A 26,018-nucleotide genomic window follows, 5' to 3' on the forward strand; every position below is an offset into this window, starting at 1 on the left:
ATACTCTCACATTCTCGTTTTCTTTGTGTGTAGGAGAATACTTAAAACGATAATACTTTTGCTCCTTCAACCTTTTTTTGTCACTATAAAGTTGCCAAGCGGCGAGCATTTCATGTCGATACTGCGTAGGCTAAAATTTTCTAACAGTGGCCAATCTAGAAACAGAACAGTTAACGAGTATGATTAAAAATATAAGACCCTATTCGGCCAACTTACGCTCGGTTGGCTAAAAGCCGCGTCCCTGCTATCGATCATGGCGGTCCAGTGTACACTAATTAGCGCCTTCAATTAGAAGCGGAACCATCGATGCGAGGCGTGCGAAAAGAAATGTCATTGATTTTTTTTTTTTGCACTTGCAGCGACCGCCGACCGATTTTACTTTCGTGGAAGCAAAATAAAATGGTTGCGACGAAAGAGTGTTTCAAGAATTCCGTTGTAAGCCTTAGAAAATTAGTCGAAGAAAAAGAAGAAAGATTACTGAAGGAGTCCGAGCGAAGACAACAAGATACGTCGCGTATAAGCTTAACTTGACGGGTCTGCTCACTCCCGGCACTTGCGTGTTTCCATGGTTACGAAATTCCAACAATTGTTTTAGTGTTTTATTGTCCCGCGTGTGAAAATTGGCGCCTCTTATTGCGCGACGGAACGCTTCATTGTTCGCTTGGCGACGGCGATCACAAATCGGGCCTCTAAGCACAGTTTATGAGCTGTCAAATGTAGCAGCAGAAGCAGATATCTTTAAATGTCGAGTCTGTTCTTCTAAAAAACAGGAATGGACGTTGATATAGCGTCTTAGGTTCGAGTTCTCTTTTGAAGCTGGTTCGATTTCTGCTTTTAATGAAAAAAAAGAGAACAATAAGAATCCAGGAGAATCCAGCGCTTCCTTTGTATCTGAACTCATTTACTTGCTCCTCCAATCATTTTCTAGCTGTGCGCTATACGACGAAACAAAGCACAATGGCGATTATGGCGTGACAAGAAAGATGATTACAAAGACATAATGATGACGATGGCATGACGACTACAACGATAATGATATTATGACGACTACGACGGCAGGGACATCTTGACGACAGCGACCAAACGACGGCACAGCTTCGGCGGTGGGACGACTCAAGTGGCGTCGCAGTAAAATATTGCGCGCCGTATACCTACCCTGTGCTAAATAAACGACGCACGGATCACGGCGCAATGACGAACCCCGTAACGTGAGGCGGAATGGACGGATGGACGCAGCAAACCCTGATTTTCGAACTCTTTAACAACTGTCGACTTAAAAGCAAAATAAGAAACACGGCTCTTTCCTCGGAGGTTGTGGATACGTCTAAAACGGCTCTACCTCAGTAACTGTATTCTATTAGTCAGCATTCAAAATGACAAAAGGCTGCGTTGTTCTTTCGAATATCAGCATATTACAAAGTGTATACGCCACCATAAAAATATGACCTGGCTGCGTTCCGCAAATTCCGGCCGCCCATTTTTTTTGTTTTTATTTTCCCTTTCAACGCCGTCTTTTCGTAATGTACAGCGGGGTGCTTATACGGCCAACTCTTAATAAAAAAAGAAATCAGGAAGAACGGGGATGAAAACAAGGGGAAACGCTGACGGAAAGTCCTACAGCTTTATCACGGGTCTCCAAAATAAGAACGTTCCCGAAAACTTGTTTGTTAACACATGCACTATTTTGAAAGAGAAGTAACGGGAATACTTAAATAAATAGATGATAATATAAATTAAGTTAGTGTGAAATTACTTTTTCTACGCATATAATTTTACGCAAAAAGCCACTGCTGATTACGTCTGGCTGTGCTGTAGAAAAAAAAAAGGCAGAAGTCAAGTTGCAGACTTTGCAAAACAGTTCGTGACAAAACGGGAGGAAATCGGTAAGTCCGTACGACGTACTTCAATTTTTGAACTTCCGTTGTTTTGTATTTCTTTCTTCAACGCGTCTTTGCTCGAAGCAAAGGAGAAAAGCCGACAGGGGCCAGTCAACGTTGATTTTGTGCTAGCAAACCTTAACCAGAGACACCAAAAGACGACGTTTATTCACTTGAGGGCTTGATAAATCCCAGGCGTATATATACAGTATACATGTTGTAAGGCAATTTGTGAGGCCGCTTTCAGTTTCAAAATTCCAGCATGCGACTTCTTCTCTTCCTCTCGACAGACGTTTATGTGCGAGAAAGCTTCCAAAAAGGGATGATATTAGGCATATATATACTGTAAAAAAGAGGAAGGGTGTTAAAGAATTTTTTTTTACACCTCTATAGGCGACTGAGCGTACACGTTATTAACAGCATAGCTTTACAGCTCCTCTATTAAGCCCGAAACCAACAAAACTCTCTAACGAAGTCAACGCCATTTTTCGATAAGTGACATTCTTCTTCTTTAGGGGCTCTGTGCTTTCCGCGACACAGTCATCAGGACATTCGAAACGCCCTCCCGGGCTACCGGTCTACCCGTGGTAACGTGGTAACGCGGAAAGCGCCGTGGAACGTTTTTTATCAGAATCTTTCGATGTGCAGTGAGGATGTAGTCGTTCACTAGAAACATGCTGAAAACAGTGATAGGTGAACGTGATAGCGATTATACGCCGTCATTTTTGGGAGGCAGACGACAAGTGTGGCCGTATATTATAACAAAATATTACTTTTTCACAGCTATAGCCGTGAAAAAGTAATATTTTGTTTGTCAGGCCGATGTTCCTGCGATTCATGCTTTCCGAAATGTCAAATTATTTCTGCAATAATGGCTGCGCATTTTCGTGGTTTCCTGTCCCACTGCCGTGGTTATTAACCAGTCAAGGGTGTTTTTTTTAGCCAAGCCAATTTAACTTCTCTAAAGCGAAACGACGCTATTACACGTGACACGCAGCCACGCGTGTGCTAGTATTGTGTAGCGCTAGCACCCATTTACGGCGCAACTAGTCGACTGCATTTTGTCTCTCACAGGGAGACCACACAACTCTGGGTACTTGCTCGCAAACTCGCGCGTGTACATCTGCGTCGCCATGCATTGTGGGATGCGCGTTCTGATCGTTAGCCTGGACTTTATTTGCTTCGTAATACGCGCAGAAAAAAGTACAAGCATGTAATAATATACGAACTGCAATTTCAAGCAATAAGTATGCTGTACTTAATAACAGCTGACTTACGCACAGTAATCTCATGTACTACATCCGGAGTACCAAGATTTCACCGTCAGGTCGCGCCGCTTATTGGTTTTTGAGACTTTCTTTGCCAGTTTAAAATTATAATCCCTAATTAAATCGCTAACAGCGTGACGGATTCTATCCCTATAAATCATGGTCATTTCATTTCCATCAAAGTCTCGCCACACATTCTGGCCAGTTGTCAGTTCCTTTAACTTGTTATCTCGAGCAATTTTTTTATGCGTTACCAAGAAAGCATGTGCAATCTATTTGCTTCGTGGCAAATCATTGTTGAGTAGTGTTTACAATTATAGGAGCCACCGAGGCGCGGGCCCTATTTTTTTTTTTTCGCTCCCCCTTAGCCGCGGAATCAACAGAAATAGCCACGTTATGATGTTATCTCAACGTCTCGGCACCAAAAACATAACAAAGACCGTTGTCGCCCGTACACAAGGATCCTGCTTAACTGACTGTGGCTGAAATAGCTATTCATGCTTAGTACAACACCAATACTATTTAGGCTCCAAAATTGTGTGATAGCTCTGAGTAAGTGGCAGGTTTAGCACATGTAAACGAAAATAAAAAAAAACACATTAACAAATACTTGCGAGCCCACATGACATAAATATACAACGCTGTTGAGCGTTTGGAGATCTCATTACTTCTGCGAAAGTGAGGTCGGAAAAATCTCACCTCCCAAGATATCTTGATGGAGTTCGGACCGGTCGGACGAGCTGTGATATTCAGTGGCGGGCTTGCAGGACCTACAAAAGAGAAAAAATGTTTTTTTTTTCCTAATTGTGTTATGGCATACCAAAAATTAACAGCAGCACGATGTAAAAGGAAACGAATAAAAGTACCCGATACGAGCGCCATCACAAGCTATAATTAAATAACAAAGCAGCCGCGAAAGAAGTTATGTGATCTGAGATCAACTTACTGAGTAAATTTTTTTGAGGCAATGATAACGAAACAGAGAATGCCACCAAACAAGGCAAAGAGTTCAAAGGAAGGTGGAGAATGGGAGTGATCAACAGTCACTAAACAAATAAAGTCGTTGCTGCCTCTGACGAAGCGGGCAAGACCCCTTGTCGAAACGCTTCCCTTGTTCGGCCCACTGTTGACCATGAAATCCCCCAGTTTTCTCTGCTTTTCGGATCTTTTTTTCTTGTCTTGTGAAGGCGACATCATTTCTTTGGCTACCCCTACCCCTCTTTACTCGGTATATCCGTCCTCGATACGATGACTGCGTAAAAGGCAATAAGAAAATCCAACCCCCAACGAGGAATCGGAACCGGGCCTGAAACACGGTATGCAAATATCTATCCTAGGTGCCGTGCCAGCAGTTGAGAAGGGGCGCGAAATACGCGTGACAGCAGAGCGAAAGGCCTCGGAGGGCAAACCGAAGACCTCGACACGAACCATCGTCCCGATTCTCGTTAGCAGTCGCACCGCGACGCACAGATGGCCCGATAGCGCTCGCATCGCGCGATCGTTAACGTCAATCGCATATAGCACGACGCCATTGAAAGCGTTTACATACTTATCAAAGTTCAACACGCATCATCCCCTGATACCTTACAGGTATCAGGGGATGATGGATGATGACGATACCTGTAAGGTATCAGAGGATGATGCGTGCTGAACTTTGATACCTATAATGATAATGATGGGGAATAAATTGAGCACCGCCGCCGTCGTGCCGTCACGATATGGGCACGGGTGCGCGGCTCGCGCGTGTGGAGGGTTGCGAGGTCTCCAGAGAGGCGCAGTGCGTTTGGCTGCAAAAGAGACGAAGCCAAACGGACGCACCATCACGTTCCGCTCAGTCGGCTACAGTAGAAGTTGAATAAAGTATGGGTGCTATGCGAACACTCCCGAATTAATTAGACAATCATTACGCATAGCTTCTACCTGAACGTTTCTCTCTTATTTTTCTTTTTTTTTTTTGCACAGAAGAAAAAAAAATACTACAACGACGACAGGAAGTTTGACAGAACCTACAATCTCGGAAGCCATCGCGACATAGCAATTGTGGAATTTTACGAAGATTGTGTGGCCGGACGCCTACTTTGATAAAGTATAGTAAAAGGAAAAAAGAAAAAGAAAGAAGAAAACGTAAAGTGCTGTCAGTGACAGTGAGTAATGAATTCAATTTTTTTTTTCAAATCGGAAGTAGAACACCAAATCGAGTTTTCCTTCGTTCGGTTATAACACTCAGCGTTAGGTTACGTTACAATATGGATGAAACGCGGAAATATCGGGCGAACACACGCTAGAAGCTTTCCTCTTCTTTTCTGTTCTTCCCCTGTCGCGATGTTTCGTTCTTCCTGCACCGTGCATTCAGAAAGGTTCGTTTGAACGTGCAGGAAACATAGCTCTCACACGCCATCGAACAGCCTGCGCTCGAGTCTTAACGCGGCCACCTGGCGCTCACAGCGTTCCCCTCCACTGCAACCCCGCGCGAGTGTTCCCGGAAAGCAACGCGCGCCCCGACGCACACAACACCAGAGCCACTGAACCGCTTTTCGCGATCTCCTCTCACCGGTATAGTGCGTAGCCCGTTACGCGAGTACCATCGACAAGGCCTCCGCGAGACGCCCGAGTTCGCAACATCGGCAGCGTGATGTTCGCAAAGAGAGAGAGAGAAAAAAATAATAAGAATAAAAAAAAAAAAAAACGAATAGCGTTGGGAAAAGGAGGGGGTGACGGCGGTACTTTGTATCGGGCAACAACATGCTCGGCCATACACGCTGATGCATGTATAAGTAGTGCAAATCCATCACATATGCGCATTTGATGCACCCAAGGCGCGCCGTCGCGATCGAAGAAGGGCCTCAGACAACGGCTCGCCGGCTCCGACGACGTCCCGCGATGACTCTCTCGCGCGCGGCGCTCGGCAGCCAGACGGAAGACAAGAGCGCGCTCGAGCGGAGCGTAATTGGAAAAACGCGACGCGAGAGAAAATGGTAGCTCGCGTGTCTTTCTCGAGCGTTCAGACCACCGTGCTCGCCGATAACTTTTGTATCGCGTGTCCTGGCGGCGCCTCCCCCCCCCCCCCCCCCTTCCCCCCCCCCCCCCCCCCCCTTCTCCACTGCTCCCAGCCCGCTTTTTTCTCCTCATTACTACAGTTTCTCCTGTTCTGCTCGCGTTGTTTTGTCAAAACTCCATCCGTCTTCGTTGTTCCTTTCGTTACCCCCCCCCCCCCCCCCCCCGGCTTTCCCCTTAAGTAAGAAAGAAAGAAAAAAAGTGAGCTATTCAGTTTGTTTCATACTTTTTACAGCTGGCACATTTGCGTCATTTTAGTAGGTAATTATGAGCGTACTTTTATTTTTGCATTATTTTTGTGGCTCATGATGTACGATACTTTTGCATGCCATCGAATCCTCGAGTTCGACTGACTGCAACGGACGTTTTTCACATCAAAAATCCGCTGTAGCCAGCTCACACCTGAGACTTCACACGAACCCAAATTTTTTTAAAGCTCTCTTGAGGGCACTACGGTCTTCATACGTTCTTTCTTGCTTCCTCCCATAATTTTTTCTTGTTTTCACTACGTCAGAAACATCGGCCACGAGGAGAAAAAGCTCATTGACATATGCTCATGTTTTCTTGCTTTCCTTTTACAACGTCGCGTGAATACGGCCATCCTTCCATCGGCGCCTCCTCCGGTGTTCGTGTCGAGAACACGGTTCCGATCGACGGCCCATGTTCCGAAGGCTTGCTAACCATTTTTGTCGTTTCTCTTTACCCTCAACTTTTACTCACAGGCTGCCTGCTACATTCGTTTCTCTGCGCGCACGCTGCCTTGGAACGCTCCTTCGCGCTTTCTTTTTCTTTTGCTTTCTTCTCGCATTTTTTTTCCCCCGCGGCTTTGCTGTTTGAGTATACGCTGTGCATCGATTGGCTGGGCTGGCTGCCTTCCGCTTCGTTACATTCTCTCTCGGCCTACTACTCGGTATGATGGAGAACTTGCCAGCATTTCGCTCGGAAGGACGGCGGGATATCGTCGGCGGAGGAACCGAATGTAACTGCATGCTGCCGAAGAGGAGGCCAGCGGCGCGCGCCGAAAATGCCCCGGCGTTGTGATAAAGGAGGAGGAGGAGGAGAGAAGAAGAAGGTCGTTGGGTGAAAAACAACAAGGAGAGGAGCGGAGGCCCACCGAACGCTCGAAATAAAGCATCCGGGAAAGGGATGCGCGTGTGTAACTGCGGAGGACGTCGTGTACGCAGTGAGAGACGGAGCGGTTCACTGGTCGGCCGAAAGAAGGGTGCGAACCGCCCAAGAGTGAACGACGACGTTTGGCAAGAAGTAACCGCGAAAAAGGAAGATTAGAAGCAAAAATAAAAGGAATAAAAGAGAAGAGGAACCGAAACTTTCAAGGATGCTCACTTTAGATTAAGGCAAAAGAGCGATAACGTGGCGGGAAACAAAAATGTCGGCTAGAGGGCGCCAGATGAAAAGAACGAGAGAAAGATATATATAAGAGGCCGCGCACAACGTCCAGCTTCTCGCACGCTGCTGGAAAACGAGAAAGAGGACGTAAAGATGGAGAGGAGGGGCGCGCAAGCGACGCTGAAAGGCGAGAGAAAAAAAAAAAAATCTAAAGGGGTGTACAAATACGACGGCGCACGAAATGCCGCTGCAGAAACTTGCTCATTTACAGGCATACACACGCACTCAATACCGCGCGGGGGAAGGCTGGCGTAAACAAAAACAAAGAGACGGCGTCCTGTGGAGTAGGAAACGGTGTAGAGAACAGGGGAAAGAAATAGGTATAATGTAGTGAAGGCAAAAAAGAAGAAAAAAGGAAAGGAGGAACAAGGCTTCATACAGAGGCGACAAAGAAGGGAAGGACGATGTAAAGGCGTTAGAGAGAGAGAGAGAGAGAGAGGGGGGGGGGGGGGCTCGGGCCGAAAAAAAAATAATATTAAAAATAAGAGGGGGGGGGGGGGGAGGAGGGATAGCGCCGAGCCAGAAAACAAAGGAGGACTCGCTGAGAGGTGAAACAAAAGATTTTCTTTTTCTCACACCCTCTCCGTCTTCGTTACCGACAGAGCCATTTTTTGTTCTGTTTTTGTTACTTTTGTTGTCCGCGCGCGAGTTAGTTGGATGGAAGGCGCGCGCGTTTCGAGCGGATCTCCCGCGCGAGGTAAAAGAAATATATATATATATATATATATATATATATATATATATATATATATGTATAAGTGAGGCGAGATGTGGTGGGGATGCCGGCGCTTCCCTGCCTTCTTCTTTTCTGCCGAAAATCGGGGCTGCTCATTCTTGTCGCCGGCTCCTTCCGCAAGGATTCCTTCAAAGCGTTGGCGCTTCGTCTCGAATGACGCCGCCCGGAGCTTCCTTTTTTTCGCGTCGGCTCCTTGGGCGCTATCGCTCCGCCGCCACCGCTGCTGCTGCATTGTGCCGCCGAGTCTCCTTTTCATTCATCCGCCCTTCTGAGTTTTTAGAAACGCAACAATGGGACGGCGGCGGCGGCAGCGGCACGCGCCTTTCGCTCCTCATCTCGCGTCACGCGCAGCCTCCGACGGCACCGCGCGCGCGGCAGGAGATTTTAATCGACGAAACCGTCATTGTGCGACGCTTCGGAATTCGTTTTTGTCTCTGTGAGTGACAAAATGCCCCTGGCGAGCTGCGAGGGCGCTTAATGAAGAAGCAGCCGAAATGAAAATGCCTTCGCGCGGCTGCAGCCCCGTGTCTCGAATTCTCGCGCGCATTTGGCGCGCAACGAGGAGGTACAAGGGAGAGAGCAGAAAAAAGAAAGAGTGGCCCGTGGCAATCGCCTGTCGTTCTTGTCCTGAAAGCGCGCCGTCAAGTTGCGCGATGCGTCCCGCGGTAGGCAAGTCTGTGGACCCCTGCGGGTCTGGCTGAAGAGCCTATATAGGATGCTTTTGACGATACGTTTTCAGAAAGCGATATACGCGCCGCTGTGGAGTTGTGCGGAACCGCAGCGTTAAAGAAACAAATTTTAAAAAAGGGCCCTCACGTGGCGTAGCTCTGCCGTTTGCAAAAAAAAAAAAAAAAAAAAAATCGCAGTTTCACCCAAAAGGCGAAGCATCAATTGCGATAGCAACTTAGTAGAGAGCTATACGGAGTAAGGATAGTAGTTTTATCAGCTGTATGAACTTGGACATGCAGCAGCACCAGCAACGGGCAGAACTGTTGTCGACGCTGTCGCCATTTTGCCCGCGTTCGCACCGAACGCGCGCGGCGTTGGTGACTGTTGCCAGGGCCTCTGGGGGCGGCTCGGAGGTTTTAGACGAGATCAGAACGGGAAATTCGTCGAGCAGCGTCGGAAGTCTTTACCACCTTCTCTCCTCGCAACGTTTTTATATAAATACGCATTTGATGCCGCAGCTAAACGTCGCCTCCCCTCCCTCCCTCCCGTCCCCCAACGGTCTTTTGCGCGACGGAAGAAGTCGCGTTTGTTCTATATATATATGGTGATTGTAAAGGAGGAAAGAGACGCTTAATTCTGCAGCCCTTCAGGGAGCACGGCGCAGAACGCGCGTTTGTTCTCCGCTGTGCGTTCGCTCCCCGTGAAAGCGCGCGTCCCTCGCGCCCTTTCACTCGCACATACAGCGTCTGGCGCACGGCGACGATTTCATCGCCGTTGACGTCATACGGAACCTCACGGCGACGGCGACGCCGACGGCAGAAATCCTCTTTGAGTGTCCTTATAATTGCTATCGCAATAAAAAACGACGCTCTGTTTTTCGCGAAAATAGTTCGAGTTTCTCGGCGCGCACCCCGCGAGCTGGTCCGGGAACAGTATATTCTTTAAAGCTCGCGCTGACTCTGCGATTGGCGCTCGCGGTTCATTAGTCGTACCCTGTCGGCAGTCGCTATCAACCCGGCGCCAGAACCGCTATCTCGCGCGTCTCATGACGGAACATGGGCATTACACCCACTATTTGTATCGACTCCATCTAAGTTCATCGAATCTCTGCGCGTGTGGGGAGGAGTGTGACGGCGTGCTTCAGTGTACCTCACTGTGTGCTCGCGCACCGCGCACATTGCGGCACAGCTACGGGCGGAGTGTCACGTTAATAACAGCACCACGCCTGCCATTTTCCCGAGGTTGCTTCAAAGTAAGCGATCACGGGCCTTACTACTTACTGCAGCTGGCTCGCACCATAACTTCACTCGTACCTATTATACCTAGTCCGTCCTCTCTTCCTGATGCGCATTAACACCTCCTCCACTTTTACCTATAGCCTGCTTCTTCCCTCCCCTATTCTACTCCTTTCTACTATCATATCTCTCATGTTAATTTCGCATGTTCTGTTCCCTACCATTTGCGCTGTTTATGCCAACCAAGGCGGGGCACGCCCCGTGCCACTTGGCATTAACTGCATGCGCCATCCTCTTTTCTATCCTCTGTTACAACTGTATCTTCATTCTTCACCCATTCTTCTCCACTTGTCACTATGCTTGACTATACTTGCCCCCTTCTGGCACTCCCTGTGACCACTCACTAATCTTGTCAAACAGTGCTTTCTCTTCGTAGCAGTCCGCCACAAACCGGAGGAAGTCCGGCCCGGCCTTCCTGCGTTTGAGCGGCGTACTCGTTCCTGATTCCTCGAGCCGGCCCGGACACCCAGAAGAGCACGCTGCTCAGGATTCTACCCTGGGAGACTTATCTCATTTATTTTTATCAAATAAACTCGAACATAGTGACCTCTGCGGGTCACTGCCGAAAGCTGAAACATAATTGTAACCCCCTAATTTATTACTTGCGGAGCTTATTAGCAGGCTCTTTCTTGCTACTCTATACTTATCTGCGTTACTTATTTCTTCGATTATGCTTCACCTTGCTTACTTCGCCTCCGAAGTGAATTTTTTCTACTTTTATTGGATTTTTCTCGGAATTCTTTTTTGGGTTGTCGTCAGCGATTGCCCATTTTATTTTATTTTATGATTCATTTTTAATGCCCATTATACCTACGGGTGGTGTCCCCCCCCAACGCACACACAGAAATTTCTTTTTGTTTTCATTTTAGCCCTGGGGGAGAAACTAAGCAATGTAGACGTCTCTAGACGGTGCTGTGCCAGGTGCGCACTCACTGTGTTCCTCCGTGTTGGCCGTGACCCAGTTGCTGAAGCGACCCCATCCGATGCCGTTCTCAGCTTTAACTCGCAGGCTGAAGACTCGGGCCGGACGCAGCGGGCCAATGGTCGCCGACGTGAGCGAGCTGTTGGTGGTTATGTTGCGAAGCGCCGCCTCGTCGTCTGCGTTAGAAGAGGGAAAGATAGAAGGGTGAGAGGATTGACAGGCGGTTCATTAAGCACTTCTGGAAGTACGTTGAAGGAGACATGGAAGAAAAACATAAAGGAAAAGAACAGGAAACAGAAAGCATGAGCTGCGTTCTGTTGCGCCGCCACTCTAAGCTATTCAGCTATGTTTCATGCCGCAGCACAGAACACATGACGCGGAACAGCGCGGCAAATTTACGTTCAGAGTCGACTACGACAATACAGAGAAAGTTCTAAAGCTTTGATACCTTTTTTTTCTATCTTTTAATTAAATAAATGCACATGTAGGTGATTTTGTCGTCATATAGACTGTTCCGGCTATAGGTGGAGCTAACACGACAAAATCCGGATGTATAGGTCATTTGCCAAGTACTGGAAGTAAGCTTTTCCACATAAGTTGCCCTATACAAGATGGCTGATGTCGTGCTGACGGTATCATCGAGCCGAGGATCGACTGCAAGCAGGGAGGATGTGGTAAAAACAGAAAAAAAAAAGAGAGAGAGAGATGGTGACCAGGATAGCTCTACCAGCTCGCGCGCTCAAGCTTTATTTCCACTTCTAGGGCAACGTCCGCCATCCTATTTTCGTCAACAGGAGGTGTAAGGAAGCGCCCTTCCAGGATTTCGCATATTTCCTATATATAGACGTTGTAAATGCTCACACATCTAGCACGTGTGCCTAGAAGATGCCTATTGCACGCGGTCCTGAAAATCAAGATCAAGCATTGACACAGTTGTGACGCAAGTAGAGCGACTTCGCTTCACGTGGTTGACGGACATTTTTGCGCTAGAATTGTGAGTCCATGGTGTAGTTAGCTACTCGTATAGTGCGCTGAACCACTAAGAAAGTATCGGAAACTGGGAATTCAGAAAAAAATGCCAAGCAAACGCTGAAAAGAAATCAAAACATGCAAAGCAAGTAGGTAGAAAGAAAAGTATTGGGACATCATGCAGGTCCATGGCACCGCCAAGCTCACTGATGCGATGACCTACAAATGTGCTCCTCTCTCGTCATCCTCCGTGATGTCTGCTAACGAACATAACATGATTTGTTGTGCGCACTGAGTACAATATAAGTGATTAGAAGGCGTGTAATTTTTGTTTCTTATTCATTTTGCCACAGTGCTCGTGTTCCCTAGTTGCTGGCACAATGAGCCCGCCAAACATTTTTTTTTGCGAATGTACTTTTTTATTGAAATAGCTGGTGCACCAGCCCACACACATTAGAGCGCCTGGTGCTGCTGACTTAGGTTTACGACATATGCGGCATGCTAAGTGTACAAGCACCAAGGTTCAGATTAAAAAACTACGCTAATGCCCATTTCGGCACCGGCGTTTAAAACCGAAGGAACCGCGTTCGAATCGCACTGGTGCCTGGTGACTCTTGGCAGGAAGTTGGAACATTAGCAGATGATGTGAGCGACATTTTAGCCGACTGCTGCCTAGAGGAGGGGACGGCTAAAGTTTCGTTATGCGCTCTTTTAAACAAGAAGTTCAGTAGCGAAAACCTTTGAGATGCCGCCGACGCATCCGATTAGTGAGCCATGGATTTTCAGCTGGAATCTGTTTCCGTCCGCCATGTTCTTCCTCTCGGGATCCGACGCTTAAGTTCAAGAATTTACGTGCAAAAACCCCGATCTGTTTATGAGGCACGCCGTAGTGGGGGACCCGGAAAATTTGACCACCTGGGTGTCTTTAACGTGCGCCCAATGCACAGCACAAGGGAAAATGCATTTCACCCCCATCGAAATGTGGCCGCCGTGGCCGGGATTCGATCCCGCGACCTCGTGCTTAGCAGCGCAACGCCATAACCGCTAAGCAACCACGGCGGTTGTGATTCGACGCTGTTGACAACGAAGTGCATGGTCAGGCTAACAACGTGTTTCAGACACAGATCGCCGAAAATAATGCCTCAAGATCGGACGCGAACAGTGCACTTGGCTGACCACCGCTAGCACAGAAATTGGTCCTCCGTCTTAGCCAGCACGATGCTCTGCTTCTTCCAACATACCTTCCTTCCTTCCTTCCTTCCTTCCTTCCTTCCTTCCTTCCTTCCTTCTTTCTTTCTTTCTTTCTTTCTTTCTTTCTTTCTTTCTTTCTTTCTTTCTTTCTTTCTTTCTTTCTTTCTTTCTTTCTTTCTTTCTTTCTATTGTGATGCAGAAACGGCCGCGTCTGAGCCGTAGTTGTGTACGCCGCCACTCTGCGCATGCGAGTTTGGAAGAACATGACGCTACTTAGCAAAGGAAGCAAGCTTATCCAGCGCAAAACCATAGCCCGCAAGCCACTGCGGTTGGTCACCCCGTAGCTATTGAAATGAGCTTTCGCGTCTCTAAACTCACCTGAAACGTTAGTGATGAGTGCACAACGCGTCCAATTTCTGAGAGCGTTCGGCGATTCTGGCGTCGGTATGCTTCAACGAGACGTGTCCGCACAGCAACAACGGAATCGTTGCTAATGGATTGCCTTGGCTTGGATACGTTTGGCACAAGGCACCAGGCGGCGCTCTGTCTTGTAATGTCCTCATTATGTTTGCGTTATCGCATGTTAAACTAACAGTCTTGAAGGGACGCGCACCGTAACGTCCCTCAAAGGTGCTTGCGTTTAATGTGCATACGGCGACAAACGCTATTCGAAAACTTTCTATTATGAGCTCACTTCTTCCTAACGTTCGGTTAGGTCACCTAGCCTACAGAAGAGGATGCCTACGAAGTGTCAGTGCAAAAAAAAAAAAAAAGAAAAAAAAAAAAAACCGGAGGACGGGAATTCAAACCGCGGGTGTATGTGGAAAGGCGGCTACGGGGTACTCTTTAAGCGAGCAGGAAAGCACTCAAATTCGAGCAGCAACTGAAATGCGGCAGACTTTCGGAGTAGCTCAGCCTGCTGCAATTAAGTTGTACAGTAATGTAAAGAAACCTCAGTTTTCGTTTTATTTTTTGTAATATTTTTATATTTTTGTGACCGTGTTTCTAGCCGTACGGAGGTTGCGCACAGGTGGCCGGTTATCGACACACACGTGCACTCCCCCAAGATTTAGTGTGGTATCACATTGAAACAGACGCGCGGATGCTGTTCGCAAAAAGAAGTGAAAAAAAAAAGCAAAGAATATCACAGTTTCGCCATAAGGGCGAAGCAATGAATGCGATAGCAATACGTTAGAATATTACATGAAGTGTAAGAATCGTAGCTGTAATGTCCGTATGAATTGAAGGTAACGTAAGCTGACGAAGTAAAAACGAGCTGCAGTACTATAGGTCCTGTGTTTGAATCCTGCCATCGGACAATTTCATTTATGTTCATTAGTAAAACGTCTTCCTTGGCGACATTACCACAACTTTTCCGTATCGGGTATGTTTCAAACCTCTTTCCTGGACCGATCCCGGAGGTAGTGCACAGCCGCGCCAATAAAATTACATCATTTTCAGGTTTGAGCTCTATTATTGTTTCGCACTCTTAATTCTTGAGTCTGAGATGATTTAAGATAAAAGGCGTGCGCTGTCGGTGTTTTGTTTCATGACATTTGTTTGTCGGCTGCCATTCTCAAAATTATGAGGAATAAGTTTGTCAAGAATGTAAAACCTGGTGTGAGCAACTTTAGGGATAGAATGGTGTGGCAATATAATCCGAATATACCACATATCATATACTATGGCATGGCATATATCATACATATACCTAAATATATACGGAACCTGATGACGACGCCGACTGTGACGGGGACGACGACGGCAAAAAAATCGGTTAGAGTGTCCATATAATTGATATCGCAATAAAAACAAGTCAAACCCAGAAGAAGCAAACAAACTATACGGGTGAAGAAATGAGGAAGGCTTCTGGCTCGCAAAAATGCCTGGAACTCTGAAAGGGGTAAAACAGCGCAGTAATAGACGTACAATAATCAAATTTGTTTACGTCGCAGCGCATAAAAAGTCCTGGTTTCGAAATTATCACTTATTCAAGCATTTGCTGTATCTGCCTTCGGCTGCCCGGCTGTGTTGGTTAGGCTTTCAATGATTAGCATGGTTCGGTTGCGAGACGAGAATTGCTTTCCTTTACGCATAGTAGCGCCCAATTTGGAATAGCAAAACTTTCTCGTTGTCTCCGTGGGTCTAGGACTAGGACCGAGGGTCTAGGTCTAGGACTTAGGACTGGGAACAGAAATCTGGACTAACGTAAATAGACAGAAGCGCGGCACCAATTTTTTTGCAGAAGGCAGTCATGAAACAACAACAACAACAACAAAGAATCGGAGAATTTTATATGAAGTCTGCAGACACACTAGCGATAGTTCATTTGTTGAAAAAAAAATTAAATTATGGGGTTTTACGTGCCAAAACCAGTTCTGATTATGAGGCGCGCCGTAGTGGGGGACTCCGGAAATTTGGACCACCTGGGGTTCTTTAACGTGCGCCTAAATCTAAGTACACGGGTGTTTTCGCATTTCGCCCCCATCGAAATGCGGCCGCCGTGAGTTCATTTGTTGAATGCTATACTTTACACTGCACTTCTTGCGAAAGTTTTGGCCACGGCGCCATTAAGAAGAGGAGAAGAGGGCTAAAAAGAAGAAGGGGAAAAAAAAGGCGGACAATCTGGCACAGAAAAAAAAGAAGAAAGAAAGAAAGAACTGAAATATTTACAGAGCTTATTATAATGACAAATCTAAAGCACAAGATGTGGCTGGCGTACATGAAAAAAGAAAGCAGGAACGAGAGCAGAAGAAACGTGGTTGGCGCTTAACAGAATTGAGTGCGCGTTAGACATTTGCCAAGACAGTGTGGTTCCAGGAATCCCCGAAGCTATCGAGCAGAGCTTGAATTCCAAACGGAACATACCAACCATGCATTCCACTCAAATTAATTAACCAGCGCCGCTCGATCGTTAACGACATCCCGTGCAGCAGCACTGCGAAGGCGCTCCTCGTGGAATGAAGCTATAGGTACATCCAAGATCGCGGAGGAAAAGACAGATAATATAAAGAAAAATCGGAGGAAGCAAAATACATCGATGCAGAAAAGCAAAGAACCCATCGAATTAATGGAAGTATAGCCATTCTACCAGATTAAAACGTCCACTGGATGGGGTATGGCGCTGAAAAAAGAAACGTCACGCAAGCCAAAGGAGTGCGTCATCTCGGGAAGCGGTTTTGTCATAATTTTGTTCCACGGTTCCCACGTGTACCCGGAGAGCGACAGAAAGATAAAGTAACACAAGAGAAAGGGCAACAACATTGCCAGTTCGCGCCAAAAGCAAAACAAAAGCCAAAATAGAGGTAGGAACTCCAGGCTCGAAAGTGCCGAAATGTCTCTTTCAATTAACCTGCGGTTCTTATATTGTGTTCATCCCGACGAGACACTCCTGTGTGTCTTACGAACGCTTATCTAAAAGAAATGGTTGAGATTGACGGGTGGTGTACGCGCCCAATATATGGCTCCGGTGTCTGGAACTCGGAGATAACAACACAGCCTCTAGGCCTCCAGTAAGGTACCCTTTTGTCTTCACTGCTCCGCGATAGGGGTCGGAAACACAGCGGCCACGCGAGGCTGTGTTCACTTTTGTTCGGACGCGAGTAATTATTTTTGCTTCTGTCGTGGGCGACGCGTTACGCAAAAATAACAGTTCCCTTAGGCAGAACGTACTGAATTGGCCATGGCATGCTGGAAACCCTTTTAGCGTGCCGATAATACCACGGAGGAAAACATCGAGAGGAGAAGGGAACGCAAACAGAGCACACTCAGGACGTATTGTTTACTCATTTCCGTGGTGAGAAACAAATCACATATTTATTGAAGCCATCGTAGGGAAAAGAAACCCGGACAAAGAAGAGGACAAGACACCACGGGCGCTATCACATATTTTTTTTCAATTAGTTCCTTAGTGGTTGCGCAGGAGAATAAGAAGAAAATATAATAATACTGATTTTGGGCTAGTAACACTAGTGGAATTACAAATTTATAGAGGGCTATGGCTCTATGAGTTCTCCTCCCTTTTCTAAGTTTTCCAGCAAGGTGGGTGGCCGTAAACTGAAGTCACCCGTAGTTATGTGTAAGAAAACGTCGTTCTTTTTTCTACAAAGGTTGATGCTGTTGATGCCGATAGTGCCATTGACGGTGCTCAATGGCATTATGGGCTGCTTTTTTATGTCTAGCCGGCTCACTTATTCTGCCGTTAGTAAACATTATCCCCGCCTTTTTAAGTACCTCCGAGTCAAGTGATTAACAATTGCCTCCAACTTCTCATTTTGTCGATGTATTGCTATGCTATCCAACGGTGCTACCCGAGCGTTTCGCTAAGCAGCACTATAAAGACAGTTTGAAAACACGCCAGCACAGATGAGTTCATCGTCAATAGCTTGTCCAGTGGCGGTATCAAAAGAGACAATATCTCGACCGACATTGTTACATCGTTTGACCTTTTAGAGTATGTGTGCATTCCGTTCAGACTGAGGCAAAGGGGTTCCAGCGGTTCACCAAAGATCTCATTCGAGGGGCTCGAGTTTGTTCATGCCTACAATATATGACCTGCTGGTAGCAAGTTCGTCTCCTGACCAGCATGCTTCTCACCTGCGCACGCTGTTTGCGCGACTTCAGGAACGCGGCTTCATCGTCATTCCAGCCAAGTTTGTCTTCGGTGCTGATGACATTTTTCTCGACCACCGTTTAACATCTGAAGGCATCCGTCAGCCAGAAAAAAAAAAAAAATATAGACGCTGCGGGACTTGCCTCGTCCGACGTCGATTCCAAGGTGGCGAGAGTTCCTCAACTTTTGAATACCTATCGTAGTTTTCTGCTCAAGATTACACAAATAATCCTTCCACTTACCAACTTAAATTATGGGGTTTTACGTGCCAAAACCACGATCTGATTATGAGGCACACCGCAGTGGGGGGGCTCCGGAAATTTGGACCACCTGGGGTTCTTTAACGTGCACCTAAATCTAAGTATGTTTTCGCATTTCGCCCCCATCGAAATGCGGCCGCCATGGCCGGGATTCGATCCCGCGACCTCGTGCTCAGCAGCCCAACACCATAGTCACTGAGCAACCACGGCGGGTTTCCACTTACCAACTTTTTGAAGTGCAGGCCGTTTCCTTCAGCCTCACTTAAGGAAACGGCTGGCACCGATGAGGAATTCGCAGCTGCCAAGAGCCCTCAGGCATACGCAGCGCTCCTCGTGCATACGCTGACGGAAGCACGGACGCGTCAGGCCACTGGTGTTTCCTGCACTGCTGTTGGCGCCGTTCTGTAGCGGTACCAACACGGCTGTTGTTGCCCACTCGTTTCTTTCTCTCAGAAACTCAAGCTCCAGGAAACGCGCTACAGCACGTTAAGGCCGTTAATTTCTTGCCGTATACCTGGCTGTATGGCACTTCAGATTTTCAGATTCGTGCCTCGAAGGCATAATTTTTCCCGTCCCAGCAGACAATAAGCCCTTGACATATGTCATCGCGGAAACCGCGCTCGTACACTTCTCGAGAGATTCGCCCCCTGAATTTTACTCTGAGTACACGGTTGATTTTCGTTAAATCGAGGGTCCCGTCAACTTTGCCACAGATGCCTTTTCCCGCGTCAATGCCTTGTCGACAGCATGGTGGACTTATAGAAAATCGCCGCAGCGCAACTTTGTGACACTGAGCTGGCGGAGCAGCGCTCCGCGTCTACATCGCTAACACTGTGTGACATGCCGCTCACCTTATCCTCGGGCACCATCGTCAGCGATGAGTCTTGTTGTTGTTCCCCAATGAAATGGCGCAACCCACTTTGGGGGATCGGCCATGAATCGGGCGGTTTGCTTGCTTGCTTGATCCTCATCCGTGGCGCTTACCCATTACGGGGGATTGGCCAAGAAGCCGGCGGTTAAAGGTTAAAGGGAAGGGGGAGACGAAAAAAAAAACTAGATGAAAAAGTAAATCAGGGTGAAGTTTATCGGGCGGTGTCTGGACGCGCGCACCCATTCATTCCACTGCGTCTTCGTCTTTCGAGAAATTGCACAGCGCCAGCCACCACGGAGTTCGTTCCACCCAGCGCCTTGTGACCTCGCGCTTTGTGTGGTCGAGCGTCAACTCCGACGTTTGCAGCTGGGCACGTGAGTGCTTCCAGTTCCAGCTCAAGGCGATCACCTGACAAACGTAGTCGCCGGTAAATTATGGCGAGACGTCGCTGCCAGGTCGACGACAACGAAGATGCGGTTCAGCATGCTCCACATGCTCGAGAGAGCGTGGCACGAGCGAGAAGATCCGGGCGCCTCGGCAGCAACGCACCGGCTGATAATCGCCGTCATTCGTTCAAGACGATTAATAATTATGCGGGACTGAGTTCGCCTCACGCCTTCCCATGACTGGTGACTCCCGGAAGCCGGAAGGCAACGCGGCACCTCCTCGTCCCTACCGACGCTCTCCTCAGACTTCGAAGGGGTTTTCTCGCTGCTACCTGGCCCCCCAATCAAGCCTCGAGGCCTGCCGTTTCCTGCAGATCATGGAGCCCGACCTAAAAAAGGAAAAAAAGAAAACAGCGCAATGCCGAAGCCAACGGTACCAGACCCTGTCGTCGTGTTATTAAGTTACCGGAGTTCTGGCAGTCAATCCCGGATCTATGGTTTATCATCGTCGAGCCGCTTTTCCACTGACACTACGTGACGTCGCAGACTCCTAAATACGACCACGTTATCGTCCCGCTATCATCTGCCGTTATTGCGAGCGTCAGAGACATCCTGCGCTCTCCACCTGCTGACAGCCCGTACGACCACCTGAAACAAGAGCTCATACGCCGCGCAACCGAGCCAGTGCCGCTGTTTTAGTAGCTGCTCACCGCGTAGGCACTCGATGACCGCAAGCCCAAGGACCTCCCGCGTCGTACGGGGCACCTAATCGGAGCTCGCACTACTTCACCGGGCACATCGATTGTTGGCAAGCTTTTCCTGCAGCGACTGCCTCAGCAGGAGCGCATCCTGTGTGTGTACTCCTTCGAATCCCTCGACTCGCTCCCTCGCTCTAATGGCCGAGATGATCATGGATGACAGTGCGCCCATCGTCTCTGGCTTCGAGAAACCTTATGCATTTTCTCCATTCGGAACATCCAAGTAAGACGACCGCTTGAAGCGTCTGCTTGCCGCTTACGAGAGCTCATCCGCAAAGTAGACCAACTGGCCGCCGAGCTGAGTTCAGTCAGCGCAGACCGACGTCGAAGCACGCCATGACCCAAACGCCACAGCCGCACTAGCAATACGGACAGATCAACAAATCTGTCCTGCAGCGTGTCATGTATCGGTAATGGGCACCACGACCGCTACGGATCCCGCGCTCACCAGTGACGCCAGCCCTATGCCTTTGCGGGAAACGGCCGGGCCACTCGCTGTATAGGCTGTCAGTGTAATCGGCCTCACATCTAGGTGTCTTTTCCACGTCACCGACCGCGTTACCGACCGCGTCACCGACCGCATCACCAAGGTCCGATACCTCGTCGACACAAGTGCCAAGGTATGCGTCATCCCTTTTGCGCTGGAGGAGCGCTGAGGCCGCCACACCACGCCGCTTGCCACTGCAGTCAATGGTTCGACCAAAGAAACCTATGGTCAGAAGTCTGGCGTGATTTACATTGGTTTACGGAGAAAGTTAATCGCCGGCGTACGTGTGCCAATCATTGGTACGGACTTCCTTTGGCACTTCAAGTTTGTTGTGGACCTCTGACATTGCCATCCCCTGGACTCCGAGACGCGCCTAACGGTTCCAGGCATGATATCACACTTGCCGCCGTTGCACCCTGTACAGAATAAGGCCAAAGTCTCGGCGCCATGGTCCACACTTCTTGGAGAATTCTCTGACCTTTTCTCTCCATATGATGTGAGTCATAATGTCACACATCACGTCATGGCAGTGGGAGAACCCGTTTTCGCACTTGCTCGTTGTCTCCTTCTACCCGCTACAAGCCGGCGCTGCAGAAATTCGACCGCACATTTGAGCTTGGATACGTCCGCCCCTCATGCGGCCCTTGTCACCGGTCCACATGATTCCCAAGCATTTAGGTGACAGGATACCGTGCGGTGATTACCACGCTCTTAACAAGGTGGTGGTACCAGACCGCTATCCAAAACCACACACCCAGACATTGCCGACTTGCTTCACGGCTGCACAATCTTCAGCGAAATTGACTTCGTGAAAGCCTATCACCAGATACCTGTCTTACCTTCAGGCTTGCCGGACACCGCCATTATAACAATTTTGGCATGTTTGAGTACCTGCGCATGCCCTTCGGTCTGTGAAACGCAGCTAAAACGTTTCAACGGTTCGTCGACCAAATGCTTCATGCTCTCACCTGCTGTTTCGTAGACATCGACGATATCCTCGTCTTTACTAGTTCAGTAGACGCCCACGAATTTCATCAAGTTCTTGTTCTGCTACGAAAATAAGGGCTTGTGGTGACTGAACTCAAGATTGAGTTTGGCGTTGCCGCATTGGACATCGTTGGTCATTACATCGATGCTGGTGGGATCTACACTCACATGGTTCGTGTCGAAGCCGTTATCCAGTTTTCACGTCCATCTACTGCGAGGAAACTGCGGTAACTTGAGCTTCACCAACTACTACTGACGGCTCATTCCTCGCTGTGCCGCCACTTTGCACCCACCTCGTGATCTGCTGTCCGGTCAGACGAAGCCGAACGTTTTCATCTCCTATAAAGACGACACCGAGATAACCTTCAGCTTCATCAAAGAGGCCCTCGCCAGCGAAACTCTTCTAGCCCCTCCAAAGATCGACGCCGTCATGTCACTGAAGGTTGCCGCCTCGGATGTTGCTGTCAGAGTGGTTGTGTAGCAATTGGTCAATGGAGTTTGGCAGCCGGCCGCATTCTTTTCACGGAAGTGTTGGTTTCCGACTCTTTCTCAAGGCTTCGGAATTCCATATCATTACCGACCACAAGCCCCTCATGTACGCTTTGACCTCTTCCAGCTCTGCCCACACTCCCCGTGAGGTATGCCACTTCGCCCACATTTCCGAGTTCAAAAGTGACATTAGACCCATCAGTGGAAAGGTCAACCCAGTTGCCGATGCCCAGTGCCGGATATGACAACACGACTGTTGACGAGCGTCCACCTGTGTATTTCGCAGCCATGGCTACCGCACAGCGAGAGGACAGCAAATAGCTTCTCGGCTGCGCAATACCCCTGTTTTGTGACACCTATACCAGTTGCCTACCCCCCCCCCCCCCCCCTCACCTTTCAGCATCATTTCGCCGGAGCGTCGTTGACGCTTTGCGCTCACTGTAGCACTCTGGCATTCGTGTGACTCGGCGCCTCATCACTGCACGATACGTGTGGTCAGGCATGAACATTGACGTCCATCTCTCTGGACAGGTGATTATCTCAAGTACCAGCAAGCAGGCCAAAGTCCAGTAACACACTATGCCCTAGGTGCCGCCAGGCCTACCGATTTCCACTTGAATCATGTGCACAATGACCTCGTCAGCCCATTGCCTCCATCCAGGAACAGCCGGCGCACGCATCACGTCCGTATCCTGGTCTACGCGGTGGCCTGAAGCTTTATCCCTCAGCAATATCACGGCGGAGTCAGTTGTCGTCCACGGACTTATCACTGCGTGGATCAGTCGCTACTGAGTTCCTACGACCATTATCATCGATCATGGTCATTAGTTATCCGTTCTCTTCCGCACCTTGTCTCGGCTGCACTGTACATTAAGACGGCATTGCACCATCTGATGTCCAATGGAATGACAGCGCGCTTTAACCGCTAGCTCAAAGCCTCGCTGGTGGCGTCTCAACCATTGACAACGTGTAAGGAGCGCCTACCACTCATCCTGCTCGCTATCTGTAGCATACGACTGAATGACGCTTCCTGCTGTGCAGCGGAACTCGTTCTTCGACGCCTCATCTGCTCTACCACTCGACGTCGGGGTCTATCCCAGTCGCCTCAGGCTTGCCATGAGCACCGTTTCCACAGCTCGGCTCCACCAGCATTCATGACAGCCCCTTATCAGTCGCCCACTGCGCGACTGCACACACGTCTTCGTGTGACGATGTCATCCGACCAACCTCTACAACCACCTTATGACGCGCCCTTTGAGGTCATAAAGCGCTGCCCCAAACACTTTGTCCTCCTACTCAACTCAACAGACGTGAAGATAGAGTCTCGCTTGACAGGGACAAGCCAGCCTTTCTCAATACCGACACCATCTTCGCAGACGACAGCCGACTCATGACTACCCGGTGCACCAGTTTCGCCGCAACGCAGCGGCCGCCTACCCAGTGCTCCTAGTGATCTCTCGTTCGCCTAATGGCCTCCTCGTTAGAGGGATGGCCCTATAGCGCGAGCTGTCGATGTCAAGTTGACGACAAAGTTTCTCCTCAGCATGCTCCGCACGATCGAGACAGATCGGCAACAACGCACCGGCTGGTGATCGCCACCCCTCGTTCGAAAACGGCTTAATAAACATGTGAGGCTTGGTTCGCCTCACGCATTCGCCTTCTGGCAGAGCGTTTCGACTACATGCACATCGACGTCGTCGGGCCCTTGCCACCGCCCTGCAGTGCCTGATACATCCTCACGTGTGTCGACCAGTTCATCCGCTGGCCCGAAACGTTCGCCCTACAGCTCATCACCACAACTACCGTGGCGGCCATATTTATCACCGGCTGGATTTCTGCTCCACGCGCTGACAAGCCTTCTTGGAGTCATCCACGTCCATACGATAGCCTATCACCCGTTGGTCAATGGTGTGGTGGAGCGGCTGCATCGTCAGCTTGATGCTGCCCTCATCACCCGTGATAATAGTGCCTACCGTATGCGCGTTCCATCATGTACGTGTGTAATCTCCATTTGTGTGCTTTCTGTATATGGTAGCCCGCTTTCACTAGTTGTATCGGTAGACTTGTATTATCTTGTATGTGTCTGGGTGTATAGTGCTCTTCTGTATGCATTTTGTATAGTGTATCGTGCGCGCTTTCCACCATTTGTATCTATGTGCCGTATTACCGTGTATGTGCATAATCTTCATGTGTGTGGGTATCTAGTATAGTGTTCCCAGCTTTCGCCATTTCTATCCGTATGCGCGTTCCGTCGTGTACGTGCGTAATCATCATTTGTGTGCTTTCTGTATATTGTAGCCCGCTTTCACTAGTTGTATCTGTAAGCTTGTGTTACCTTGTACGTGTATGGCTGTATAGTGCTCTTCTGTACGCATTTTGTATAGTGTATCGTGCGCGCTTTCAACCATTTGTATCTATGTGCCGTATTACCGTGTATGTGCATAATCTTCATGTGTGTTGGTATCTAGTATAGTGTTCCCAGCTTTCGCCATTTCTATCCGTATGCGCGTTCCGTCGTGTACGTGCGTAATCATCATTTGTGTGCTTTCTGTATATTGTAGCCCGCTTTCACTAGTTGTATCTGTAAGCTTGTGTTACCTTGTACGTGTATGGCTGTATAGTTCTCATCTGTATGCATTTTGTATAGTGTATCGTGCGCGCTTTCCACCATTTGTATCTATGTGCCGTATTACCGTGTATGTGCATAATCTTCATGTGTGTTGGTATCTAGTACAGTGTTCCCAGCTTTCGCCATTTCTATCCGTATGCGCGTTCCGTCGTGTACGTGCGTAATCATCATTTGTGTGCTTTCTGTATATTGTAGCCCGCTTTCACTAGTTGTATCTGTAAGCTTGTGTTACCTTGTACGTGTATGGCTGTATAGTGCTCTTCTGTACGCATTTTGTATAGTGTATCGTGCGCGCTTTCAACCATTTGTATCTATGTGCCGTATTACCGTGTATGTGCATAATCTTCATGTGTGTTGGTATCTAGTATAGTGTTCCCAGCTTTCGCCATTTCTATCCGTATGCGCGTTCCGTCGTGTACGTGCGTAATCATCATTTGTGTGCTTTCTGTATATTGTAGCCCGCTTTCACTAGTTGTATCTGTAAGCTTGTGTTACTCTTGTACGTGTATGGCTGTATAGTGCTCTCTGTATGCATTTGTATAGTGTATCGTGCGCGCTTTCAACCATTTGTATCTATGTGCCGTATTACCGTGTATGTGCATAATCTTCATGTGTGTGGGTATCTAGTATAGTGTTCCCAGCTTTCACCATTTATATCCGTATGCGCGTTCCGTCGTGTACGTGTGTAATCTCCATTTGTGTGCTTTCTGTATATGGTAGCCCGCTTTCACTAGTTGTATCTGTAGACTTGTATTATCTTGTATGTGTCTGGGTGTATAGTGCTCTTCTGTATGCATCTTGTATAGTGTATCGTGCGTGCTTTCAACCATTTGTATCTATGTGCCGTATTACCGTGTATGTGCATAATCTTCATGTGTGTTGGCATCTAGTATAGTGTTCCCAGCTTTCACCATTTCTATCCGTATGCGTGTTCCATCGTGTACGTGTGTAATCTCCATTTGTGTGCTTTCTGTATATGGTAGCCCGCTTTCACTAGTTGTATCTGTAGACTTGTATTATCTTGTATGTGTCTGGGTGTATAGTGCTCTTCTGTATGCATCTTGTATAGTGTATCGTGCGTGCTTTCAACCATTTGTATCTATGTGCCGTATTACCGTGTATGTGCATAATCTTCATGTGTGTGGGTATCT

At 48.3% G+C, this 26,018-nt stretch overlaps 1 protein-coding gene across 1 annotated transcript in view; it reads right to left on the reverse strand.

Moving 5' to 3' along the window:
• LOC119452676 (Down syndrome cell adhesion molecule homolog) overlaps positions 1-26,018 on the reverse strand; it is a 270,087-nt gene that overhangs the window by 53,379 nt on the left and 190,690 nt on the right. Inside the window, exons 10-11 of the mRNA XM_037714673.2 lie at positions 11,240-11,404; positions 3,845-3,915 (exon numbers count right to left, since the gene is read on the reverse strand). Coding sequence (XP_037570601.1) covers positions 3,845-3,915; positions 11,240-11,404 — 236 coding nt within the window. The remainder of the gene's footprint in view (positions 1-3,844; positions 3,916-11,239; positions 11,405-26,018) is intronic.

Source organism: Dermacentor silvarum, chromosome 1, assembly GCF_013339745.2.
Source record: "Dermacentor silvarum isolate Dsil-2018 chromosome 1, BIME_Dsil_1.4, whole genome shotgun sequence".
NCBI lineage: Eukaryota > Metazoa > Arthropoda > Arachnida > Ixodida > Ixodidae > Dermacentor > Dermacentor silvarum.